Raw genomic sequence first — 14,406 nt, 5'->3', positions numbered from 1 at the left:
ACTACGAAATCAGCCTCACTGATAAAGCAGACCACGCAATTAAAATTCTGACGCAATCGTGACGTCACCTTGTAAGCAAGATAAGATATGCCCAACGAGATGGAGACGCGCAGTAAGACTACTGATAAGCCTCTGAGCGAGTCCGAACTTGATATTGCTCGCAGAAAGATTGCGCAAGAAACCGCCGAACTTGACGCAATACGCACAAGTATTAAAGCACAACAAAAGAAAATGGCCGCGGAAAGCGCGGAACTCCAAAAACAACGCGTCGCGTTTGAAAAGGAAAGAGCCGCCCAAATCCATGAGTCTTCTATATCTCACTTGGAATTAAATAAATGGAACAACCCTACGCTCCCAAAAGAAACCGAGCATACACGCGAGGAAACTACTCACAATATTGGTAACATACCAAACGCCACGGCTCATATAGAACCTTCATCTACCCCGTTCAGTTTTGACGTACCTTACGACGTTAGTATTCCTAAAGTATCCTTTCGCGAAGCCACGGAAGGCGTACCGTCATTCGATGGTTATAGCATTCCCCTCGCTCAATTCACGCGTGCTTGCCGAAGAGCAAGAAGCATCGTACCAGCCGCGTCAGAAAGAAACTTGACCAAACTCTTAATTAATAAATTAAGAGGACGCGCGTACTACGCCGTAGAAGACGAACCTTGCGATACCGTTACCCAGTTGATAGACCTATTAAATGGTGCATTCGGACCCTCGAGGACTATTGATCAATACCGCGGAGATCTAAGTACAGTATACCTAAAACCGCACGAACACATTCTCGATTACATCAGTCGCGTTAAGGACCTGCGTTCCAACATCCTCGACGCGGAACGTCGAAGGCACGGACAACTCGACCATCGCATAACAGCCGAAGTGGAAACATTAACCGCGCGTTCTTTTTGCGATGGCTTGCCACTTGAGTACAGGCTCCAATTACGACCGGATGCATATTATAATCCGTCAGAAGCATTTGCTTCAGTGAAAGCTATCGCGAAACGACAAGAATTAGACAAACAACGCTTCGATTCACGAGGGCGAAATGATAACGAAAGAAATAATCAGTCGCAGCGCATTCATCCTATCGGACGGCCGATAGCCTTTTCGACCCCAAAAACTTACATGACTAACCGACCGACGTCGCAATGGAATCGTCCGAGATACGAGAGAAATCAGCCGGAGCGCGATAACTACACATCGCGACCCCGCGATAACTATTCACCTCGACCCCGCGATAATTACACATCGCGACCCCGCGATAACTATTCACCTCGACCCCGCGATAACTACACTACTCGACCGCAAGATAACCCACCGACGCGACAGAGTACGCCTACAACAACTGAAAAAACATGTAGATATTGTAAAAATCACGGCCATACGATCGAAGAATGCCGGAAACGACAATATAATAATAATTTACAGAGACAACATTCGGGAAACGAGAATCGTCCGACGGGACGCCCGGACGCACCCCGGTCGGACAACCGACAAAATACGCGTCCGATAAATTCCATAACGTCACAACCGTCGACCAGCAAAACGGAAACACCCGACGAACCCGTATCGCAATCCTAAATCCAAAAGAGTTCACACACGCGCCAACAACAAAGATAAATTCAGATAACCTCCTTAGGGAAGTTAATCTCATGATTGATACTGGCGCAGCACCTAATCTAATCAAGCAACACGGGATTAAACCGGACGCCGAGATAATAAATGGAGACCCCTTGTTCCTTAGCGGCATCACAAGCGGGCAAGTAAAAACCCTCGGTTATTTAAAAATAGAATTGTTCGGTCACCCGGTTATTTTCCATATCGTTCCCGATGACTTCCCCATAATACAAGAAGGCATCTTAGGATCGGACTTTCTTAGGGACGCATCAAATATAAATTTCGTGGAGAAATACGTAGAATGGAAAGGAAACAGACTACCATTTACTACTCCAGAATCGATAACTATTCCAGCCCGAACACAAACAACTCTCTACGTAAAAGTTATAAATAAACTCAGAGTCGGCTACATCCCGCGCCTTAGGGTAGGCGGTGATGTCATCCTCGGCGACGCCGTGGTCACTAACCGAGACGGGAAGGCATATTGCCGCGCGATAAACCCAGGGGAACGGGATCAGGAGATAATAGTCCCCTCGATAAACTTAGAAGAAATCGAAACCGTCTCCAAGCGCGCGATAAGCGTATCAGCGAGAGATACCGCACAAGTAAACTCCGTCTCTATATCGAAAGAGGACCGAGTAGATAAGGTAAAGAAATTACTCAGACTCGATCATCTAAACCAAGAAGAGGCCGAACATGCGATAAGCCTCATCCATAAACATCATGATCTATTCCATCTCCCCGGTGAAACCTTAGGGCACACCACCGTGGCAAGTCACAAAATCACTACCACCGATAACCAACCCATTAATACAAAGCAATACCGCTTTCCTCCAATCCACAAAAATGAGATTGATAAACAAGTCAAAGATCTATTAGAAAACAAAGTAATAGAGGAATCGAAATCCCCATATAACAGTCCGTTATGGATTGTACCCAAGAAACCTGATTCGAAGGGAAATAAACGTTGGAGGCTCGTAATAGATTTTCGCGCACTCAATGAAAAAACACTAGGAGACGCATACCCGTTACCAAATATAACGGAAATTTTGGACCAACTCGGGAGTTCAAAATACTTCAGTGTTTTTGACCTCGCGTCAGGATTTCACCAAATACCAATGTCCGAGGAAGACGCTCAGAAAACCGCGTTTTCTACGCCCTTTGGGCACTATGAATTCAAGCGAATGCCGTTTGGCTTAAAGAACGCACCGGCCACCTTTCAAAGAGTGATGGATAGAATTCTGAGCGGCCTCCAAGGAACGTTATTGTTCGTTTACTTAGATGACATAGTAATCTACGCGAGCTCTTTGAAAGAGCATGCAGTAAAATTCAATAAGCTAGCCGAGCGCCTAAGAATAGCGAACTTGAAGCTCCAACCAGACAAATGCGAATTCCTTCGCAAGGAGGTTGGCTACCTTGGTCATATAATAAGTGAAGATGGGGTAAAACCAGACCCAAAGAAAATAATTGCCGTCAAGAACTTTCCAAGACCAAAGGATCCCAAAAATATCAAGCAATTTTTGGGTCTCGCCGGTTACTACCGACGATTTATACCGGGTTTTTCCAAGGAAGCCAAGCCTTTAACTCAATTACTTAAAAAGGAAACCGCATTTGCATGGTCAGAAGAGCAAGAGAAAGCGTTTTGTAAATTACGCGATTTACTATGTTCAGAACCCCTTTTGCAACATCCCGATTTTACTAAGCCATTTGTGTTGACAACAGACGCCTCGGGATACGCAATAGGAGGAATTTTAAGTCAGGGCGAAATAGGGAAAGATAGACCAATTGCATATGCGTCGAGACTACTGAATGAAGCCGAATGTAACTATTCCACGATAGAAAAAGAACTTTTGGCAATTGTTTATTGTACAAATTACTTCAGACCTTACCTGTACGGTAATAAATTTACTCTTGTGACCGATCATAAACCACTTGTATGGTTAAATTCAGTTAAAGACCCGACATCACGCCTTATTCGGTGGCGGTTAAAACTCGCCGAATATGATTATAAAATCGAATACAAAGCAGGCAAAATTAATGTGAACGCCGACGCGCTATCTCGGAACCCGATAACCCAAGCCGCGCGTGTATATCCGCTAGAGATAAGCTCTGATGAAGAAATATTTGAAGCCACACGAGGCAGTAGAGCAACAGATAAGAACCAGCGAGTTATAAGCGATAACGATAATGTGCAGGCCACTAGCGATAAACCCGAAACGAGCGATACCGAAACCGAATATTCAGCTAATGAGAGCCCCGATAGCGAACAATCTGACACTGAGACCTCGGACGAGGAGATATTTGATAACGTTAACAAGCCGTACGTGTTTCCAAATAATTATATGACGATAATAAGCTCGACGAAAGATAACCTATTAGGCCGAAAAGATAACCTAGTTATTTTTATCACGGATAAGAGCCAACCGTACGATGCAGGCTCCGAATTATTAAATAAAGCCGCAGTTATGCCAGTTATCAAAGACCCAACGATAGGACGCGCTCGACCCTTGCCATATAAGAAAGATAAATTTATTATAGCACTTACCTTAACCAAAAGTATATCAGCCGTATCTGAAAGAGACCTCATTAAAGAATCAATAGCATCTTTGTTCGACGTCGTTAAAGAACTTGGTCTTCTTAGCTTTTCAATCAGTAAGGGCAAAGTAGGAAACATACCGTGGCTTACCATCCACAGACTTTTAGATGATACATTTAGAGGAACGGAAGTTAGAATCACTGTCTGCTCCAACGAAATTAGTATTCCACCTGAAAATCAAAGAATGAATATTATTAATGAAAATCATGCATCACCAATAGGCGGACATAAAGGTATAACAAAAACTTACCGTAGAATTCGCGAACATTATCTGTGGCCACGAATGAAAATGGAGATAGAAAAGTTTATAAAGAATTGTAAAAACTGCCAACGTAAAAAGTTAATTAGAGTTAAGCCTAAACAACCGATGGTATTAACCGATACCCCTGATACTGCGTTTGATAAAATTTCTATGGACATTATGGGACCGTTGCCTACCTCTCGCACAGGACATTCATACATTTTAACTATCCAAGATCTTTTGACAAAATATTCATTAGCTATACCCTTAAAGAAAGCCGGCGCGTTAGACGTTGCCGACGCATTCGTTGAAAAGTTTATCTGTATTTATGGTGCTCCTAAAGCGCTATTGACAGACCAAGGGTCACATTTCTTAAACAGTCTCATGCGAGCGATAGCCAAACGATTTCGGATAACTACTTTTAAGACGACCGCTTATCGACCTCAGGCGAATGGGTCAATAGAACGGTCACACCACGTTCTCTGGGAATACTTAAAACAAATTGTAGATAACAAATCCGATTGGGACTGTTATCTTAGCTTAGCAAGCTTATCTTACAACACGAGCGTTCATGAGGGAACGGGTTACACGCCTCATGAATTAGTATTTGGCAAAGCCGCCCGCGTACCGACAAGCAATCCATTCCCAGAAGACGTTCCGAACGAAAGCTATACCGACTATCTCATTAAGTTACACGATAAGATTCATGATGTACAGACGAGCGCCCAATCTAATCTTATAAATGCGAAACATAAATCAAAGGCAAGATACGACGCAAGACAGAATTTAAATTGTATAAAGAAAGATGATATGGTGTATCTTTTAAAAGAACCGACACATAAACTTGGGGACCAGTATGTAGGACCTTATCAAGTAATTGAGATACTCCCTCGAAATAACGTACGTCTTAAGATAAACAACCGAGTCACGCGAACCGTCCACATGGATAAGATTAAGTTAGCCCCTCCCAATGCTGAGTCACCTGAAAAGGATACATATTCCCGGTCATCGGAGCCAAGAACCGGCACTACACCCGAAGACCACTGACCGACAACATGACTCTCTCTGCCAGGAAGACTCTCGTCATCACAACACTCTTGCCGTTAGCAACAGCGCTAATAGGCTATGATTGTGGAGGACAAGGAATGAATATAACCACACTATCACTTCTCGATATTGGAGACTGTGACGTCGGAAGCCTGGAACCAAAAGAAGAAAAAGTCTACGTACAACTTATGCAGACATCGGACTACGATAGGGTAACCATAACCCAATGCAGAATAGAAATAGACCGAACCATTTCCTACTGTGGAATGCACTCGCACACATCAGTCGTTCATAATGGACGCCGCGAATACATTCAGGAAGTAGGCGAACAAGCTTGCAGAAGAATACACGACACCGGCTCCATTACTATTGTCAACGCCATTCTCGATGGACTTACCAAAAACTCAACCAACTTCAGAAGCGCAACGTTAGCCGGATCCGTGTCAGTCGATGGACGCTGTAGCGGATCACAATACTCTGATGGATATGGAAATTGGGAGAACGTTGTGGTACAGGCCAGTATCAAGATTACACTCAGATCCTCGGAAGCGCCAGTAAAACGAGCTTCAGGACAAGTGATACTACCAGTTGGAACAAAATGCACTCTTTCAAGAGGATACTGCATGGACGCTGAAGGGACAGAAACGTATTGGCCAATTCTACCCACTGATACCTGCCACTTCGATCGATACGACATACTGTATGAAGGAATAGCTGCAAAATTGACATCACGAAATAACCCAGACAACCCAATAATCTACACAGTGACATCACAAGATACAACGTTTGCTCTGACCAAAACGCACGAAATCAATGTGTGTGGATACACATTACTGCAAACGGAACACCCGAAGCTATTCATATTGGAGACTAAAAGAGGAGCAACCTTCAAGACAAGATCTAAAATATCAGTCGATAATTTAGACATTTTCGCATATGTGAATTCTAAATTTATATATGTAGAAAAGCATATAAAGACCCAACTGTCTAAACTATACAGAGACATTATGGAACAGAAATGCGCATTGGAGCGCCAAGTGCTACAAAACGCCTTATCACTAGCCAGTATCGCACCAGACGAAATGGCGATAAGACTAATGAAAGGACCCGGTTATACTGCCGTAACAAGTGGAGAAGTCATCCACATGATTAAATGCATTCCAGTGGAGTGTAAAATTAGACACACCGAAGACTGCTACAACGAGTTGCCAATTACGAGGCACAACGAATCGTTCTTCTTATTACCAAGATCCCGGATAATCACGAGAAAAGGTACAGTTCGTGATTGCCATGGTTTATTACCTGCCATGTACAAAATCGAAAACACTTGGTATAGAGTAGCACCACGACCAATGGAAACTCTTCCGCCTCCAATAATCGAACCACTATCACAACCTAAATGGCATTATACCAGCCCAGCAGGTCTAGCAGCGAGCGGAATCTACTCTACCGACGACCTAGACCGACTCAGGACACACATAATGTTTCCAGTGGAAAAACCAGCAATGATTAACAACATTGCACAAGGCGCGATGGGAAATAAAGTCGCACCTGGATCAATATCTATGATTGGCTTACTGGATGAAGCCACACTTGATCATATTGCTGAAAATACGGGACGACGAATCTGGAAAGGATTCATGTCATTTGGATCAGCCAGTGCAGGAATATTGGCAATCTTCCTAATCATCCGATTTGTAAAACTCTGCATGGATACCATTATTCATGGTTACGTTCTACACACCGTCTACGGATGGAGTCTTCATCTATTGGGAGCCTTGTGGAGTTCAGTCACGCACCTGTTACTACACCTGGGAGGAAAACCAACAAGGGAACGAGAGCCAGATATCCCCAAAGAAGATAAACCCCATTCAACGATAGAAGCTCTTCACCCGCCATCAACCTCCAAAGCTGATTTCCCTGAAGAAAAGGTACCCCACAAGTATACATACGCATCATTGCGTCAATATATAGACGGAAATAATTAAGTATAGTTTTAAGCAAAAACATTGGCACATTGGCCAATCTTTTATTTTAAGGGGGGAGGTGTTACGACCCCACAACACATAGTTAATAAGAAACACTACGCCTAAGAAATTTTTCGCCTTTTTACTTGTATGACACTTTTAATCTATTTTAGACCTATAAGAATTAATCTACTTAGACGCATGTGCGTCAATATACCACTTCGTAAACACATTATATAAGAATAGCATTAAGCATAAGATAGTATTGCGTAATCGTATTGCGTACCACATGGACCTACGTCATCGCCTACGTCATCACCCCCACGCAACAGCCAGCAGAGCAGACGCGTCATCGCCCCACCAACAGTCAGCGGCGGCGCGCGCATTATCCCCACCTGCGTCATCGCCCCATCAACGGCCAGCGGCGGCGCGCGCATCACCCCCACCGTCAGCCAACGACGATGGAGGGGATCAAACCGAAGGAGGTCCATGCCCGAGCTAGAGAGCTCACTTCGTACCCAGTTCTAAGTCGAGTCACATCTCTCTAAGGAGAGTCCATCCCGCGTGCGGGTCCTTTACTATTTTCTTCTAGTTCGTACTTATATCTTAAACTTTATTCTTGTATAACCAACATTATTGTAACGTAACTTTAGAATATATACTTATTGTTAATTCTACATCGTGTGCTAGATTCAGTGATACCTTACCTTACCATAATCCAACAGTTTCACTATTTGCTATATTTATTAACCTGTGTGATTGAAGATTGATTTCGGTGCAGCCGCACTGCACGTCTTTGAGATTCAGTCTAACAGGTATTCCTGCGTTGGAAGTGGTGCAGCCGCACTGCACGCTTTCTGCCTGGAATCTTTAGTTAACTTATTCATATTCTGTGAAACTACCCATGACAAACTCTAAATCACGACGCGGCGGCCGTAAATATCAAATACGTAAAATCACCGCGTATTATCACGCGCTAAATCGACACTCTTGTGGAACTTCGATCTATCATCTGAAGCCGATTACCTACGTCATAAAGAGGCCTTCCTTGAACGACATCCCGAAGGACGACCCACGCAGGAGAGCCTACGAAAATCCACCTCAGAAGGAAGTCAAAGACTGCGACGCTGAATTCATAGAAACGCAGAGGAAGCAATCCAAAGCAGCGCAGATGAGATGCCGAGATTGGGTAAGTACCTGCCAACCTCATTTGTAATGTTCGTTTTAAACGGAAATGTGCCCGCCGAGTCAGGCTAATTACTGTAGAGTCAACGAAAGAAACTACGCGTTATTAAATCTAACTGCTACTAGATCAGAGTGGATAGCAAACGCTTGCTGTGTCCATAAAATATACCGACGACATCGCGAAACTCGTGAGCTATATTGTCTCGGTTGTGCACCCTTAATAGACTCTTTCAAATCCAACTTTGTACACGTCGTCGATCATTACCTGTATTTCGGGAACGCTCCTAATACATTAAAGTGTCGCGAGTGTAGAATAAAATTAGAGCTGTCGGAAGCTTACAGGAATTGTGGCGTTTGCCCCTTAGTTCATCGCGATTTTATACGTTATCTTGAATTAAGCGGAGATACAGTATATTTGCTAGGAGAACCAGTAGAAATATTCATCGATCATATAGGGAGTGAATCTCAGTAAAAGAACGTAAATGTGCCCAAATCGACCCCGTCCTCGAATGCCCGTTAGCACAGCTCCTTTGGGATTAACCAGAGCAGTTATCAATTGGTTGCTCCAAGCTAGGTGCGAGATCAGATACCGTCACTTCGAACAAAAGGTTACGCGTCTTCCCTTTTGCCGTAGATGCATGCTTAATTCCGGATACCCGACTTCAGAATTTGACTACGTACCGTCTCATCGCATCCTTATCGGAATACGTAGTGGAGAATACGAATGTAGCAATTGTGGTGTTTTAATAGCAGATTCACATAATATCCGACATTGCCCCTTGTGTATAGAAACGATAGATCGTTTTCTAGATTACCTTGACGAAAATCCGGAAGATCAACCATATTTAGATAGTGAACCGACTATAATTACTATTGTATACCGGAGATTACCAGTGCCAGATGCCTCATAAATTGTAAAATAAATATTTCGTGGTCCGAGCGAGTAAAAGAATCCCTTGATCGGAAGCCGTAACACGCTGAACTTTCTTGATCCCATAAATGCCTAAGACCCGCGGTTCGAAATTGTTTTGAAACATCCGCAATCGCCGGGACGTAACAACGGTTACACTATTTGGTCTCTACGTTGTTTAATTTTAATCCTAAATTTAGCGTTAGCATGTCGGTGTGACTTTGCCCCATTAGCACAAACTCTGAGTAATTTATTCTTTTCAAATTTGTGACATTGATGCGCTAACACTTGCCCCATTGACACTTAACGTTGATGCGCTACTAGTCAGTTTGAGCGTATGCAAATTCGCTCCATATGACTCAACGTTTATGAATTTTGTTAACAGGCAACAGCGTTTATGTGTTCTCATTTTAAAAAATAAATACACTTTGATTCTATTTGCTTTATAGGCGCATTCATATAATTGCTACTCTGCTGATCCAGTTTATTTTTATTTCCTTTTTTTAATCCGGGTTTGTAAAGTGAAGCAAACGTGTGAGACCCGCCAAGCAAAAAAATGTTCCAAAGTGCTACTCCGCTTTATTAGCGACAATATTGAAGCGCTGGACCGCCCCATAAGCGTTAACGTTTGAATTGCTACATTGCTTGAGAGGCGAAAACGTTTATGTACTATTAGCAAGACAAGCATTAGCATCGACGAGCGTCTCTTTAGCCCGGCGAATCATACAAATCTTTATTTTACGAACCCATCCAGTTTTGAAGAGCTACTCCGCTTTGTGCCGTAACACGATTTCGCTAGAATCGAAGACTGCGCCACAAGCAATTGCTCTGATTACCAAGTCTTTTTTATAATTTCTATTATTCTTTTTTATTTCATTACACTGACACAAGCGGCCATACCGCGTTACATAAACACAAATTTTATTAACTTTACACTACACTTACACCAGCAAAAACTAGCAATAGCTATTTTGCTCTTAGACTAAGGCGTTAGCATTTATCTGCTACACCGCCGCCTTCACAACACTTCACAACATTATCCTCAAGCGTGAGCATTTTAATTGCTAAAATCGCTTATCATATCATTTTCCTTTTTACCTTAGATAATCTGAAATTTAAAACACAGAGCCGGCAAACGTAAACGCGCCCGGATAGAATTCTTGAAAAAAAAAACAACGGCAGAAAAGGCAAAACCAAAAATACTATTTATTGAAAGCGGAACATTTCTAACACCTTTGCAAATACGACAATTTTAACGATCTTTGAGACCACCAACTCCGCCAGTAATTGACACAACAGATTTAACTTTAGACGCATCACCTATTCCAGACACTGCAAAAACTTTTACTATCTTAAACACCCCAAGATCTTTGACACCAAAAACTAAAAAAATCTTTGAATTTATGGAAATAATTAAAAACTAACAGATGTTACGTCCCGGTGGTCGCGGGCGTTTATAACGGTTTCGGACCACGGGCCTAGGCAATAATATGATCGCGATATTTTGACCGGGTAAAAACTATATTTATTCCGTAGGAACTTTTTAATAATCTACAACGATTATAGTAGGTTCGTTATCCAAGTACGGCTGCTTGATGCGATTTCGCTCGAGGTAATTCAAAAATAACAGAATAGTTTCTCGACACTTTAAGCACTGCCGGACGTTGCGAAAATCAACAATTAAAACGCCACAATTACTACACTCGCGTTTGCCACAATTTAATCTAATAAGTAATTAATGCGAGTGTACGCGGACAAAATCGGTAATAAGATGTCCGGTTCTACGCATACACCGTTCACAAAATGAAAGACGCGTAATTTTCTGCTTGAAATAACGATATCTGGTCTTACATCAAGCGTGAGCCAACCAATTGAAAATTAATCTAGTTAAATCTTTAAAATAAACGCGAGCAGGTATCCGTACATGAGGGTGTTGTGGACACTTTTATTAAAATAAATTAAATAGTAGTCAAACTCTTTATAAATATCTCAACGAGATTATTCTGTAAAAAAACTTGATCGCCGCTGAGATCTAAGTACCAAGAAAAATCGCGATGGACTAACCGGCAATGATCGCAATTCAAATAAGGTTCAGAAATCTCTAAAATTAATTTAAAGTTGTGACACCTATGTAAAACGCAGAACGTTTTAAGACAGAGGTAATGACCAGTAACAAGAATAAAATTACCTTTAAGTCTATTGACGTTAACTGCGCAAAGTAGGCAATAAATATTACAAGTTTCGCAATGACGCCTGTACAATTCATGTACGCAAAGACCGGTTTCTAATCACTCGATTCGCGTTAGATTTAATAAAGCAGTGTCACAAATATTATTAGCGCGTTGTGGGGTACGTTGACTGGGAGGGCACATTATTCATCTTAGGATAGTACAAAATAAACACACGTATTTAAAATAAGTCTAAACGCTATTTAGGAAAGTGCATGTAATGCGGTAAGTGTAGAGTTGACAACACGACCCTCACAGCAGGGGTCAATATAAAAAAATAAAAGTAGGTTTTTAAGTTAAGTGCTTGCTAAAAAGGTCGAACACGTAACCCTCACAGCATGGGTTAGGGTAAAAAGAAAGATTTTGAAATTTTAAGTTAAGTGCTAGCGATGCGGTAGGTAAAGGGTCGAGCACGCGATCCTCACAGCAAAGGGTAAGGTAAAAATATAAAATGGAGTATTTGTTAGGTTTAAGTAGATACAAATAAATTTGGGATAGCGTAGACGCGTGCAACAGATTTAAGAGCGAAAGTTATTCGTACTTACCCATTCTAGACATCTATGCTGCTTGGCTTTCGATTGCCTTCGCTGCGTCTCGATAAACTCAACGTCGCAATGCACGTTCTCCGGGAGTAGATTCTCGTAGACTCTCCTGCTTGAATCGTCCTTTGGAATGTCTTCTAGGCTTGGCTTCCTCACGATGAAAGTGATCGGCGTCAAGTGGTATTGCGGGCGTACGTCGTTCGAATGTTGGTTTAAATCGTGATAATACGCGGTTATCTTTTGAATCTGATATTTCCGGCCGCAACGACGTGATTTGGAATTTGTCCTTTACAAGTTTCACAAAAGTATTATATTATTAAATAAAGTTAATAGAAATCCTAGGGTAAAAGCGTTGCAGTGCATCTGCACCACTTCCAACACTAGAATGCCTGCAAAATCGATTCTTAAAAACGTGCAGTGCAGCTGCACCGGAATTAATTGTCAATCACACAGGGTTTTTGAGATATCGTTAATAAATTGAAATTGTAAAACAATTGAAATTGGAATGAAATAAAAGATTTAGAATGTCACTGAATTTAACACAAGAAGTTACTTTTAACAATTAAAATATATTCTTAAATTTACGTTACATTACTGGTTACAATTATAAAGTATCAAATACAGAAGTTAAACTTATTTAGGCTTATGTTGTTAGACCCGCACGCAAGATGGACTCTCTGAAAAGAGAGATGCTTAGAGTTTAAAGTTAGAAATAGAACTGACGCTTTGGTGAGACTGAGCTCCGGGTTTTACCGGCGCTGCCTTCCACTTAGCGCTTAGATGGTAGTGGGAGTAAGTAGTGAAAAAAGCGGCGTTCGGCGCTGTCGGCTGCTTGAAAGTGAAACGATGGTGGTGGGAATAGCGGCGTTCGGCGCTGCAGGCCGCATGGAAATGGAAGCCTCTGTAGGCGAAAATAAAGTTAGACTACTGATATATAGCGTTGGCGTGAATAATGCAAAGCTACTAAATATAACGTCGGCGCAACTAATGTTATACTACGCATGGGCAAAGTGATATAAATTTATATATGTCTTACTTTCTGCGCATTACATACTTAAATATTAGATTATACTTAAATGTATTCGCAAAAATATTTTTATAAAATACATGTTATTTTGCGGGACGTAACACAGTTTATCATTAATTACCTCTAAAACTCTTTTGAGATTAAACACAAAAAACAGATTTACTCATTGTTTAATCAATTAAATTACAAGAAAACTTTGTCCGTAAAAAGTACAATAAATAAGCAATTATTTTAATGAAATTCAGTTTCAATTTTATTTGTTATAACATTGATTCTATTCCGAACAAAATCAGTGACGTTCTTGGCAATTCCCGAGCTATCGCCGGTGTATGCAAATAGGCTCAAAAATAAATAAGGAGATCGGCTTGCGTCGTAGAATCGAGGCATCTGAGGCGAGAGTAAAACAAAGCGTAGTGTTCCCCGAGATGCAACACGACGTGACAGTAGTATTTATCTAGAAAACTGGACAACCATGCGACTTAAAAGCAAATTTAAAGCAGAATTCGATTCTGCCGAAAATTAACGAACCGACGGTTAAACTAGCGCGTCTTATACTATACAAAAATAGACATTATTGTAATAACTTTTTTTAATAAATCATCTACTGTATTACAAAAAAATAGCGTTAAAAATGCAATCTTATTTTTATACGATGTAGAAAAAGAAATCAGCATTTCCGATTTTTCAATCACTAAAGGAAACGTCGGTAACATACTTTGAAAAACCGTTGATAAGTACTTTGACGATACATTCCAAGGAATGGAAACAACAATTACAATTTGTTTAAATAAAATTGTTTTACCTCCTGAAAACCGTCGAGAAAATATAAAAAAGTATTACGCTTCTTTTCTCAAAGGCCATAAAAAAGTTACAAAAATTTTTAGACTAATCCGCAAAAAATATACGTGGCCGCAACTAAAGCGCGACTTAGAGTGAGTAATTAGGTATTGCAATAACTATAAAAAAAAAACTTATTTGTGTTAAAGCCAAACAACCAATGGTACTTACAAACACCCCCGACAATGCATTTAATATAATAT

The 14,406-nt window shown here is 41.3% G+C and overlaps 1 protein-coding gene across 1 annotated transcript; it reads left to right on the top strand.

Moving 5' to 3' along the window:
- The first annotated feature begins 5,515 nt into the window (after positions 1-5,515).
- LOC139105358 (uncharacterized) lies at positions 5,516-8,489 on the top strand. Its single transcript, XM_070661411.1, has one exon. The coding sequence runs from the start codon at positions 5,516-5,518 to the stop codon at positions 7,493-7,495; it is 1,980 nt and encodes a 659-aa protein (XP_070517512.1). The 3' UTR covers positions 7,496-8,489.
- Positions 8,490-14,406: the final 5,917 nt, after the last annotated feature.

This window comes from Cardiocondyla obscurior, linkage group LG09, assembly GCF_019399895.1.
Source record: "Cardiocondyla obscurior isolate alpha-2009 linkage group LG09, Cobs3.1, whole genome shotgun sequence".
Classification (NCBI taxonomy): Eukaryota; Metazoa; Arthropoda; class Insecta; order Hymenoptera; family Formicidae; genus Cardiocondyla; species Cardiocondyla obscurior.
This window is presented reverse-complemented; position numbering and strand designations above follow the sequence as displayed.